The 11,992-nt window shown below is 40.0% G+C and overlaps 2 protein-coding genes across 2 annotated transcripts; both read right to left on the reverse strand.

Annotated features, from left to right (window-relative positions):
• Nucleotides 1-2,739: 2,739 nt before the first annotated feature.
• On the reverse strand, nt 2,740-5,332 carry nat9 (N-acetyltransferase 9). Its single transcript, XM_085360942.1, has 6 exons — nt 5,212-5,332; nt 4,160-4,269; nt 3,931-4,071; nt 3,740-3,799; nt 3,478-3,572; nt 2,740-3,386 (listed from the first exon to the last, which is right to left on the reverse strand). Exons 1-6 carry the CDS (start codon nt 5,286-5,288, stop codon nt 3,237-3,239), a joined length of 633 nt encoding a protein of 210 aa, XP_085217068.1. The 5' UTR covers nt 5,289-5,332; the 3' UTR covers nt 2,740-3,236.
• Nucleotides 5,333-8,013: 2,681 nt separating this feature from the next.
• On the reverse strand, nt 8,014-11,992 carry syt15 (synaptotagmin XV). The gene is made up of 7 exons (XM_085360943.1): nt 11,802-11,992; nt 11,010-11,152; nt 10,413-10,705; nt 9,286-9,453; nt 9,080-9,188; nt 8,753-8,935; nt 8,014-8,153 (listed from the first exon to the last, which is right to left on the reverse strand). Exons 1-7 carry the CDS (start codon nt 11,987-11,989, stop codon nt 8,014-8,016), a joined length of 1,224 nt encoding a protein of 407 aa, XP_085217069.1. The 5' UTR covers nt 11,990-11,992.

Consider the following 11,992-nt stretch of genomic DNA (forward strand, 5'->3'; position numbering starts at 1 on the left):
AGTTTGGTGAAATGTTTAACGTTGTTGTAAAATGTTGTGAAACATAAAGTACTCAGGTGATGGAGAAAGTAATAGAGAATCAGTGTGTAATGAGCCTGAATGTAGCTTCTCTGGAGCTTCTGACTTTATTACATCAATGTGACAAACAGGTGGAGCTCATGTGATTATTTGGTATGTTATATGTTAAAGCACCAGGATGGGCTTGGTGGTGAAATGCAGCTTAGAAGGTCAAAAAAGAACTATAATGCTCATATTCAAGTTACCATTGATGATCATTGTTAGTGTTTAAGAAAACATCTTGATCCACTTTTACAGCTGCACTAAGACACCTCAGAGGACTCTGTGCTGTTAGAGCCATTCTCCAAAACTAGACTAAAACTAAACTAAACGAGCTAGAAATTGCAAACAATACCACAAACATTACTCAGAATGCACTCCTTGGACAATTGAAACCTGAGACTATAAACCACCTAATATGACCAACAAAGCGTTCCGTTTTAGCTGCTGCTGCCATCCATTAGCTTTTTGTCTAATACGACCATTTTGTGTGAATGAAGTCTGGGAAACCACAACAAATAAGTTTTTAAAAAAAAGAAAGAAAATGGGTGGAAAGTGCCTTTAGTGGCGGTTCGTGTTTCCTAAATCTGATTTTCCAAAATAGGGTTGGAAGGAAATTCAATTAAAGGTTTGGTGTCACAACTGAAGTTAATGTAGCAATTCTTCAAAAAAAAAAAGTACCTCTCAGTTCAAGTCTAACAAAACAAGACTGAAAGAAATCATTTCAGTCTTGAACAATCATTCAAGCAGCCACACTGCAATCTGCTTTTCGTTAGGTCCATGTTTTTGGGAGAATTACTTTTTTTGAGGGTAATTTTGAGAAAAAAAAGTACATTATATCACCTGTTTTGGAATTTCTATATATCTTTTCCCTATTTTAAGGGCTCAGAAGTAATCCATTTTACAGCTCCATGAGGCCTGTTCCATCATTATTTAATGACAAATTAGGCAGATAAATCTGGAGTTCATCTGGAGTTGATTTCAAGTCTTAAACTTGATGGGGAAAAAACCTTTCACAGGTCAGCAATCAACAGATGTCTTTATAAAAAAGGAAATCCTGACAGTTTAAGAATCATCTGGATTGTATTCTTCAATAGCCCAGTCAGTCACATGATCTGAACCCAGTGTAGCATGGTTTTCAGTTACTGAAGGCCGAAAGACCCACAAAGAAGCAGAAACTGAAGGTGGATGCAGATGAAAGCGTGCATTTCAATCACATCTCTGCTCTTTGATATGAAATCCACTGTGGTTGTGTACAGGGACAAAAATCACAAATATGACATGTCCAAAAACTTATGGACCTAACTGCAGAACTCCCTTAAGGTGTAGACTAGCATTAGCTTGTATCACACTTGTGCTAATATCACACAGTAATGATACGACTTAACTGAAGTTGATGAGGAGAAGAGGAAAATTTTAATTAGTTTGTTAGTTACGATCTTATATTCTGCCCTTCTCCCCTTTTCTGGGAGGCAGTGGGGAGGTGGAGCGTACAGCCCGATCCGGCGGGGAGGTCTGGGAAGCCAGATTGGGCGCCCCCCTTCCGGCTCTCCTCTCTGCTCTCTCCTATCTTGTCCCTTTTGTGTTACTTCTCTCTATCATCATTTCTACCCCTTTGAAGAATTTAGGCTCCATAAATGCTAAAGAGGTAAGTATTATTTCTCAGTTGCAGTGAATAGATAGAAAATAAACTGTAGGAAACTAAACAGAAGAAAGGAGAAGAAAAATAACAGTTTAACATAAACCAGTGACACGCTCTAGGGCCTGATCAACCCTGGCAGGGCCTCCTTATATGAGGGGGTCTAGTGATAATGGCCGAAACACCCGATGAATCCAAGGTCCACTACTGACGATGTGTCCTAAACTTTAAAATGATAATCTAGATCAGATCTCTAATCCCTAAACCTAACCAAGGAAGGAAAATGGCAGATTAGCCTGGGTAAGACCGAAAGTTGAGGCACAGAACGATGTGTACTGCTGGTAAAGTTTCTGGGCTGCCTTTCCTCATGACAGCCATCCCTCAAGAGTCTCTCCATCTAAAGCAATGCATCAGGGACTGTAACATCTAGTCCTTTTTCCTGAATCTCAAGACCTCATGAATGTCCATTGTTGACTGAATAGGAGGACAGTGAGATTTAGGAGTATGAAGTATGAAAATAAACATGGCAATAAAGCTCCCGCAGCTGGCATTTAATGTTTGACACCAACCAGTTTTCAGCAACAAAATTGAGAAAAATATGTGACATTAAGAGGAATATGAGACTTTAATGTATAAGAGATGTGTAAATAACACATTAGGCTGTGGTTTTTAATGGCTGTGCATCAGTAAGTGGAAAAAAGCTCTTAATTTCATTCTGGGGACAGAGTGAATAATTAAAAAGAAGTAGCGCCTAATGCTGCTGAAAGCTGGTGACTAAAACCATCAGTTTGGTCCAATTTGAAGTTTAGTTTCAAAAAGTCAGAACTGGTCAATAGAAATACTGAACCAAACATAAAAACATCACCTTTCAATTTTAAGTGTAAAGCTTCTCCAAACAAAGGACACCAAAGATATTAACTTGGTTTATAGATAGAGAAGCACAAATCTTTGCATTGGCAAGTGATTTCTAGTTTGCTAAGGTGGTACGCAATCAATATAAAGTGAACCAGCTCCACTAAAAACATCAGCCACAGCATCTTTCATTTCATTTTACTCCTCGGGTCGGAGATGACAACGGTTAAATCAATGTCTCGACTACAGTACACGATTTGATACGTGAGGATGAAAGTTTGATGTCATATTCACACCTATGCATTTGTTTTTCAACAGTGTTCAGGTTACAATTTGCAGGTTTTTTCCTCCGCAAAGTCCAACATCCAGCAAGATCACACCAAAACCACCAAGACGAATTCCACAAACCTGGTGAAGCGTATCCAAAAAGGAAGAACCCATTCAACTCTATTGTGAATCTGGATTTCCTTATTTAAAATTGTATAATGAGGTATGGCTTTGTCCTTGTCTGCCTCTGTTTGTCTTATAATCAGAATTTTTTGCCACTATGTGACAGAAAATAACATTTCTTGTGACTCGAATACAGAATTCTGTTGCAAGTTTTCAGATTCACATGTCATCCTGTCACATCATCCTGCTTCACAAGCTGAAGTCTTTAGAAGGTGAGTGAGAAGCTCAGTATAGAACCTCACTGTGAGAGCAGTTCAGGTCCGCTGCTGCAGGTCTGTCTGTAATCTCGTTCCTTCACGTGAGCTGCATCGTCCAGCAGCTTCGTCCGAACGGACTCATCTACCGTCAGCTCGAGTGTCACCTCTTTAAACACTGCACACTGCGACACCTGCAGCAAGCAAGACTTTGTATTGAATTCCCAAAGAAAAGGTTTATTTTATAGAGCATATCCACAATTCCACACAGTGGGATCTGGTTACCTCTTGGAAGTGGAGCTTCTTGAACATGGTGATGCTGACCTGGTTCTCCAGCCCGATCTTTGCTTGGAACTTTCTGACTCCGAGTTTGGTGACTCCTGATGGAGGAAAACACGCTAATCACCACCATAAAATAACTGTTTTTTACAAATGTAATGTAAAAACTGTACTATACTGTCTACAGTACTTAAAAAAAGGCTGAAAAAATCTTTCATTTCCATACAGAAATCTTTAAAAGTCTGACAGACTGTTCTGGCTGCCTCACCATAGCACATCATCATACGTGTCACCTCCTTTCCGATGCCCTTGCCTCTGTAACTGGGCTCTGTTAAAAAACAAACAATAAAAACACTTCTTCTTTATCACAGAATCAAAACAATGTAACAACTGAACAAAAAGTCTGCACCGAGCATGTAAAAATGCACTGATTGCTCTCTTATAGATGTTTTTAAGAACCTGCTATCATGATCTCCAGCTCAGCCAGCGAAGGGTCTGTTGGATCAGTCAGGAAGATGTTGACATCTCCCACCATGCACTGCTCCTCCTCCACACTGGGGTCAGCCCACCGCTGCTTGTCCAAAATTATGAACGTGCACTCTGGAAAGGCAACATAAAAACACACAAACACAATGAAAATGCTTTTCTTGGCATTGCTTTCCTATCATGTCTACTGACGGCTCCTCACTGTCGTCATCTTCCCTCCAGCTCTTCTGCATGTCGTACTCCTGATCCAGGGTCAGCGGCTCTGAAGCGGTCAGCTGCTGCAGCTCCGGAGACTTCATCCACTCATGATACCTGGATGAAGTTAAACTCACTAATAAAGACGCCCAGGAAATATGAAATAACAAAGACAGCTGGTTACTATGATCAAACTAAATTACTCAGAAATTGAAACATTTGCTGTAATAATAAAAAATAAATAAATAATGGGTTGAGAAAAATCTATTATTGCCAGAATTACGGTAATTATGAACTATATGTTTTAATACAGATATGATATGGGAGGTACTTGTGATTTTGCTGTGAAAAAGGCTATAATAGAAGACAACTGTGGCAGATATGCATCTTGCTTCTGGCTCAACCTGTTCAGGAGTTCTCCAGCTGGCTATGTCAATAAAACTGCTGCATGACAAACTATTTAACTAACTTTTACAGCCACACTCACATGTAAAGAAGCATCCGATGGAAAAACAAACGATGAGCTGAATGAGAACTCAGAGAAAAACATCTGCATGACTGTGTGGCTCAGTCATTTTATTTCAGTGTTATATGACAGGTTATCTCTAACATTAATTTAGGGGGATGACCAGTTTAGAAACACTCTTATAGTGCAATACATCTTAACGAGTTGCAACACAATAGTTAATAGTGCAAAAGCAGAGAAAAGGCTAAGATTATGCCTCCTTTTTCCAGGTTTCACACTTCGCAAAGCCTTTGAAAGACCACGTATTTGATACCTCTGCCTTAAAACATACTCTTTACTAAAGACAAATAATGTGTCATTAAGCAGTAAATATGACCTGAACGGATTAATCTTTATTCTTTGTATTGCCTTTCCTTGTGCAGTTGTAAATGCTATTGTAAACAAATGTTTTATACTTAGCACTAAAAGACTGTCACATAAAGAGACACACACATTGTAACAAAATGTGGTGATAAGAAGAGGAATAAAAGGGGCAGGGGACAGTAAACAGCTGTGATGCGGGGATCGCTTCCACTAACAGCTGTTCACGTTACCTGGGCACGTGGTTTACGTTGTAAGGAACCAGCACGACTCTGTGTCCCTCCAGTAAAGTGTTCTCGTTTATCTTCATGGCATCAAACCGCTGATGAAGCTGTAATAACTTTAAAAGCGATCCACGTTTCTGCTCAGACACCGCTTCCGCATACACGCTTCCTGCAGCTGCGCACAGGAGTCACACAGACAGGAGGCGCCACCTGCCGGACAGGATTAGGAAGCACGAAAGGCAGGGAGGTTTTGTTTTGTTTTTGCAGAACTTTATTTGAAATTGTAAAGTGAACAGTCAATCATTCCAGTTCAGTTTGTACAGTAGACATTCAGGGCAAATAAGAGTAACAATAAGCAATACAATGAAAATGAAAATAAGAGGGGTAAATAAATAAATAAAGAAGAAAAAAAGGGATGTGACAGACTTCATAGTAGCTTTGTGCTTGAAAATTGTATCTGTGACAGCTCATTTGTTGAAAATTTCTGGATGAATTTCAATTAATGATAAACCTTTTTAATTTGAATTTCATTTAAGAGAGTTTAAGTAATATTCAATTTCAATTAAAAACAAACTAAATATTGGGATTGAGTTTTGAAATTTACATTTATGCATGTGGAATTTCCCTAGTAAGATATTAAGATTGACAATGGCACATAATTTATTTTCTTTGGTTTCAAAGTAAGTGATAATGTCCTTCTGGGGAGTTTAAACTTCTAACACTAACCTGTGACTCATGGATGAACCAGTCATGTGCTTACACATAACAGACATTTTGGCAAAGAAACTATTTTAAATGATTTTAAATTGTATAAAATTTTGTAGTATTTTTGTATCAAGATATTAGCATAAAACCTCCATGATGTACAGTGTGCCCTTAAGTTTGAGGAAGCTGGACAGTGTGGACAACTAAAGAAGTGACAAGTCTAACCAACTATCAGCAGCTTCTGAAAGTCATATCCTTGAGAAATATCCCAAACAAATCAATGAAAGACCTGAAACAGGACCTGAGAGATGCATCAGGCCCTTCAGTTCATCTGTCTGTTCACCCTCAGTGGAAAGGTGGCTGTCAAGAGGCTAATCTCTAGCGAGGGGAGATGGGGAGAAAAGGCTGAGGTATCCAAAATTAGACAAGAACTGGACTGAAAATCAGTGGCAACAGGTTTGATGAAGTGATGAATCCAAATGTACATTTTTGTATATTAAATTATTATCAGAGGAGAGCGGTACGACAGTGAGTGTCTACAGCCATCTGTGGAACAAAGCTGAGGCTAAATCACGGTTTGGAGTTGCATGTCAAGCAGTGGCGTCGAGCATTTTAATTTGCCAACATGTAATACCATCTGGAAAGGACTGTGTCTTTATTTCTGAGCAATGACATTGATACCAAACATATTGCCAATGCAGTAAAAGCATAGCAGGGTGAAAAACACACCTGAACGCTACCAGTCATTGATTGGCCTCCTGCAACATTATTGAAGCAGTTTGTTATCATCTTGACATAGAACAGAACAAAAGGAAGCCAACATCCAAGTAAGAATCTCCTGAATCCTGAAGATCTATTTCTGAAGACTACTGAGATAAATTACAAGGAAGATACCTGAGAGATTTCAGGCTGTGTAGAAGAATAAAGGCAGTCATACCAAATTTTGACTTTAGTTAGAATTTTCAAATTACAGCATTTTCATCTATGTTTGCACATATTTTAATAACTTGCTGAACCTATTTCCCATTTTCTTTGTAAAACACAAAGAAAGGATGAGTGGCTCAAGACTTTTGCACAGTACCGTAAAGATTATAAAAGTTTTTTCTGTTTTTCTAAAGAAAAGAGAAAAAAAAGAAAAAGTGACTATCCCATCCACTTATTTGTAAGATTTTTTGTAATAAAAATAATAATTATAATAATTACAATTTGTAATAACTAGTCATTTTAAGATATAATATAGTATAATATAATGTAATTTTAAAAACACACAAAAGAAAATCACGGAACAACAAACTCAAGACCATTTATCCCAGCTTGATATGGCAAGCATGCCTCTTTCTAACGTTGCTACACACACGATGCACTCTGGAGTTCACTCGGAAAGATCTGAGGATAAATCATAGAGGTTGAAAGACGAATAATAAGCAGGAACATGAGAATGTTTATATCAAAGTCTATATTTTGTGTTTGGCTGCTCTTATGTTGGTGGTTTAGACTGAAAATATCTCTACATTTGAAATGCTTACAAGCCAAATAAGACTTTCCTACACTGGCTTTAAGATGATCTATATTAAAATCTGAGTCTTATTACAGCATTTTTATTAAACCCTATCATCTAATTGTTATGTTACATAGTTTCTCACATTAGAATTCATATTCCTTTGTTTTAAAGTAATACATGAATCTTCAGAGAATTGCACAAAAAATGTTACTGAAACTTGTAGGAGCCCAAATATTTATTTATGTATTTATTTATTTATTTTTCACCATTTGGGGGCAGCAAAAACTCAACTTCGTGCTGATCTGATGAATTTAAGTCCATTTTTTTTAGTTCTGATTTGTTCAATATCAGCTACAGAAGATGACACCTGAAAATACATTTGCTAAATGTTGCACAGCAGCAGCTGAAAACAACACTTTGAGAGCAGTGAACGAAGAGAGTAAAGCTACAGGTCAAAAAACTAAACAATGAGCCTTTCTCAGCTTTTTTCCTTTGATGTATTCCAGAGTTTCCTGTAGAAATTTTTCTTAACAAATGGTAGATGATTGATTCATACTTATTTTATTTCATTTTTGATATCTACTCATATGAGGATGCTTTTAGCGTTAGGTGGGTCTGCGCAGTCCGTGCCACAGTGTGACGGGCTCCTGTGCCGTGTTGACCATGTCTATCCAGTGCTGCAGCTGAGGACCCCTGGAGTACATGAAGGGACCCAACACCACCACTCCCAGAGGGGTCGGAGGTTCTGAGAGGAAAAGAAACAGAACCAGTGAGAAATGTTATCTTCTGAAGATGCTGTTTTTTACTTATTTTTTTAATAATAAATTCCTAAGAGGAAACATTTTTAAAAAGGGAAAAAATAAGTTTTTTTCTGTTACACATAAACTTTGAATAAGAACCTTTATTTCCAATGGACAGTTTGTAAAAACCCGTAAAGCATTAAAGACAAATTAACAGTAATGCCTAACCTTGGACTCTCCAGACTGATAACATTTTATTAAATATGATTATACCTCTACTAATAAACAACTCAAAAAACTCAATAAATATAAATAATATAACTATAAACAAGAAACATGCTTTTCAGTATACTTGGAGCTTTTCTAACATTTTACTTCTTTAAAAGAAGCCCTAAAACACTCGACATTCTTTAAATGTCAGGTAGGTGAGGTCTTATTGTTATTGTCAGAAGTTATATGTCAGAAATTAAAATTTTAAAATGACAAAGATGAGTGTTTGATGAAAAGCTTTTAATGCCTATCTTATGAAACACTGACACATTGATCATTTCCATTAATCTCCAAACAAAGTTTAGATCTGAAGTTCAGCCCATCCAACAGTCACCTGAGCGGACGCTGCTCGGCTGCTGCAGCTCAAACCTCACGCAGGCCTCGTCCAGGTGCTGAGGTCGCAGTTTAAAGGTCGACCTGAAGTTGAAGTAGGGGTCATTTTCACCTTTCACCACACAGCTGCGCTTCATCTTCACCACCTGAGTGTGCTTTTGTAAGCTCACCTGGACACACACACCTTAGAAACACACACAGGTGCTGTATTACCGGACATTCCTTTGGTCATAACCAGATTTATCTCATACTTTCTTTCTTTTGTAGATAAACAGTGGATTTGTGTACTCCACACAAGCTCCATCCACAACCATAAATCACCTCGTACCTGCGTCTGTGAGCAGCTGTATGCCTCGAGCCCTCAAAACCACCACTGAAAGGCGCTGCAGGGACGTACTGTAGCTGAGAGATATCTGCACATCCCCCAGCTCTGAACACTGACAAGCACAGCAATCATGAACTTTTAGCTTTGCACTCATGTGCAGTACGGTGTGTGTGTGTGTGTGTGTGTGTGTGTGGTTGTTTGGTGTGTACCTGTGGGTCTTCCTCAGTCTCAAGGTCTCTCCAGAGCACCCTGCCAGCCTGACCGAACTCCCCCTCCAGAGAAAACAGCACCCTACCCACCACATGGCGTTTACCATCCTGCTCCACACTCAGCACACACACACTCAGGGTGCTGTGAAGCATACGCAACGCTGACACCTGTGGAGCCATTGTACTCATTCCTCAACATCAAAAAGCAGATTTCATATATCCACAATATTTATCTGAGCTATGACCTCAGTCAGTCTTTCTCTGTGTACTGAATGAACTCTGATAAATTGTTGTTCTTAGTATTTAATCACTGCAGAATGGGAACAATACTGTTGCCAATACAGAAATTAGACCTTCACCCATGATTCTGAAGTCAAGTGTGAAATTGCACAGACTGCGTTCAGTTTTGTTGCTCCTAACTCCCAACGCTCCCTTTAAACATTCAGAGAATGATATCCTTCAAGCATTTTATGATCATCCATCCATCCATCCATTCGCTTCCGCTTATCCTTTTTCAGTGTCGCGGGGGGCGCTGGAGCCTATCCCAGCTGTCATAGGGCGAGAGGCGGGGTACACCCTGGACAGGTTGCCAGTCTGTCGCAGGGCCAACACACAGGGACAGACAACCATTCACACTCACATTCACACTCACATTCACACCTAGTGACAATTTGGATTATCCAATTAACCTATCCCCACAAGCTGCATGTCTTTGGACGGTGGGAGGAAGCCGGAGTACCCGGAGGGAACCCACGCAAACACGGGGAGAACATGCAAACTCCACACAGAAAGACCCCGGCCTGATGTTGGAATTGAACTCAGGACCTTCTTGCTGTGCGGCAACAGTGCTAACCACCGTGCCACCGTGCTGCCATTTTATGATCATTATACTAAAAATTAGAAAAATCTCTGTGCCCATCTGACCCTCCATCTCTTCTTCCTCTCTCTCAGTGGGTGTATTACTCGGGACCTGGGTAGCAGTATTTGTCCCCTTTCACATCTCCAGTCAAAACATTATAAAAACATAAATGATATCAGCTTTAAATAAAAGTTAAGGAAATCATTTTTGTCTTCTCTTTTGTCTCTAACTTCTAGATGTGAACTTCTGGAAACTTTTCTGCCCTCACCTGGAAAATGAAGCAGTCGGTGAACTCGGGGTCTGGACCCGTGCCCCGGGCCTTGGCTTGACGGGGCCGCCTGTCATCAGGGAGAAGTCTGAGCTCCACCATCGTGACGTTGCCATGGAAACGTGGAGGGAGGTTGCTGAGGCGGAGCAAGAAGACCATGAGCTGTTCGCTGCTGTGTCGATACTCCACGGAGAAGCAGAGGCGGGAGACCATGCCGGGAGGGGGGACCACCACCTCATTTAGAGGAGGTACAGAGTAGAGACCAGCCAAAACCGTCCCCACTGGGTACCAGCCTGAAGGAAACAGCAAAATATCACAGTTTTTCTTCAACTTAATGAAAGCTATGTGATACTTTGGTGTAATTGTCAGGCCCAGGACTGGCCCTGTTGGTTTGAAGGAGTGTAGGTGAGCTGGTCCCCCCCAAAGCGCCACATCTGTCCAGACTGAAACGTCTTAACAACAATAATATCTTCTTCAGGTGATCGTAGGTGAATGCTCTTATTATCCTCTTATGTTTCCACAAGCATAAAACCAGCACCAACAAAGTGGCTCTAACTGTCTTGATACGCTGTCATATAAAAAGAAGCAATGACCTACTCCTCACTGAGAGCGACCCACGATGAGCCAGTACGTCCCGCTGGGGATCCTCCTCCTCTTTCTTGTCCTGCTCGTTATTTTTCCGATCTCCATGGTTTTGTGTGATGAAGCGAGGAGGTAGAGTGAAAGCGATCTCACGGGGCCTTCCACACATAGAGACAAATAATATTAAATGAGTGTTGAGTGGTGCTGCAACTGCCTTTAGCAAATAGCTGTCAGTGGTCAGAGATGTCAGTAAAAGTCTGACTAAATTCCTCACAAACTGAAAATAATAGACGCTCTCGTTCTCACACAAAAAATCTTGGAAAAAAAGGGAAATATGGGCTATTAAACAACATCTGTTAAAAACTAGAAACAAGATCTAACAGATAAAGACTTAAACATATACTAGCCAATAGAAGATATGCTGGCTTTATGTCGTGAAATACATTTTTAATCTTTAGTCTATAAAGATTGATATTTTCTCAGTACTCATGGGCCCAATCACAACCCAAATTGTTATAGTTTTGTCACTGAGTTTTAGTGTTAGTGTGCTGGCAAACACCTGCTGAAGAACTCAAATCTGCCTTAGTGATTCCTGCTACAGGAGGTATCTCCAGGACCACACAGATTCACAAGGACAAACCAATATGAGCCATAGTGTAATACTGGGAACCACCTGCAATCACTGATGAGGACCGTGTGATAAAGCGGAAAGCCTCTGAGTCTTATTAATATGTAATATTTTTTTAATTAATAAATTAATGCTTCAAGAGCCCGTATGTAGATATTTTATGTAAAATGCTCACTAACGTGGCCCAGGAGCCCTGAGACACCAGGATCACTGGAGCAGAGCATGCCGGGACTGAAGGCACTGCAGAGAGCAGCTCTTCATACTGCATCTGCTCTTTTTTCCTCCTCCTTAGGTAGCACACTATCAGAATCAGCAGCAGCAACAGCAACAGGACACCCACAGACAGACCAACAGCAAGCTGTAACATGTG

The sequence above is a fragment of the Diplotaxodon limnothrissa genome, linkage group LG8, assembly GCF_057381915.1.
Source record: "Diplotaxodon limnothrissa isolate DT_005_m linkage group LG8, D_limnothrissa_male_GT1.1, whole genome shotgun sequence".
Lineage (NCBI taxonomy): Eukaryota > Metazoa > Chordata > Actinopteri > Cichliformes > Cichlidae > Diplotaxodon > Diplotaxodon limnothrissa.

Bases quoted from the DNA above. Each gene is read 5' to 3' on its own strand.
- nat9 (XM_085360942.1), bottom strand. From the start codon at position 5,288: ATGAAGATAAACGAGAACACTTTACTGGAGGGACACAGAGTCGTGCTG. The intron at 4,270-5,211 runs GTAACGTGAACA...AACTTCATCCAG, and splicing joins AACGTAAACCACGTGCCCAG to GTATCATGAGTGGATGAAGT. The intron at 3,800-3,930 runs GTTCTTAAAAAC...GTTTTTTAACAG, and splicing joins GCTGGAGATCATGATAGCAG to AGCCCAGTTACAGAGGCAAG.
- syt15 (XM_085360943.1), bottom strand. From the start codon at position 11,989: ATGTTACAGCTTGCTGTTGGTCTGTCTGTGGGTGTCCTGTTGCTGTTG. The intron at 11,153-11,801 runs GTTAGTGAGCAT...TATGTGTGGAAG, and splicing joins TCTCAGGGCTCCTGGGCCAC to GCCCCGTGAGATCGCTTTCA. The intron at 10,706-11,009 runs GTAGGTCATTGC...TGTTTCCTTCAG, and splicing joins TGGGTCGCTCTCAGTGAGGA to GCTGGTACCCAGTGGGGACG.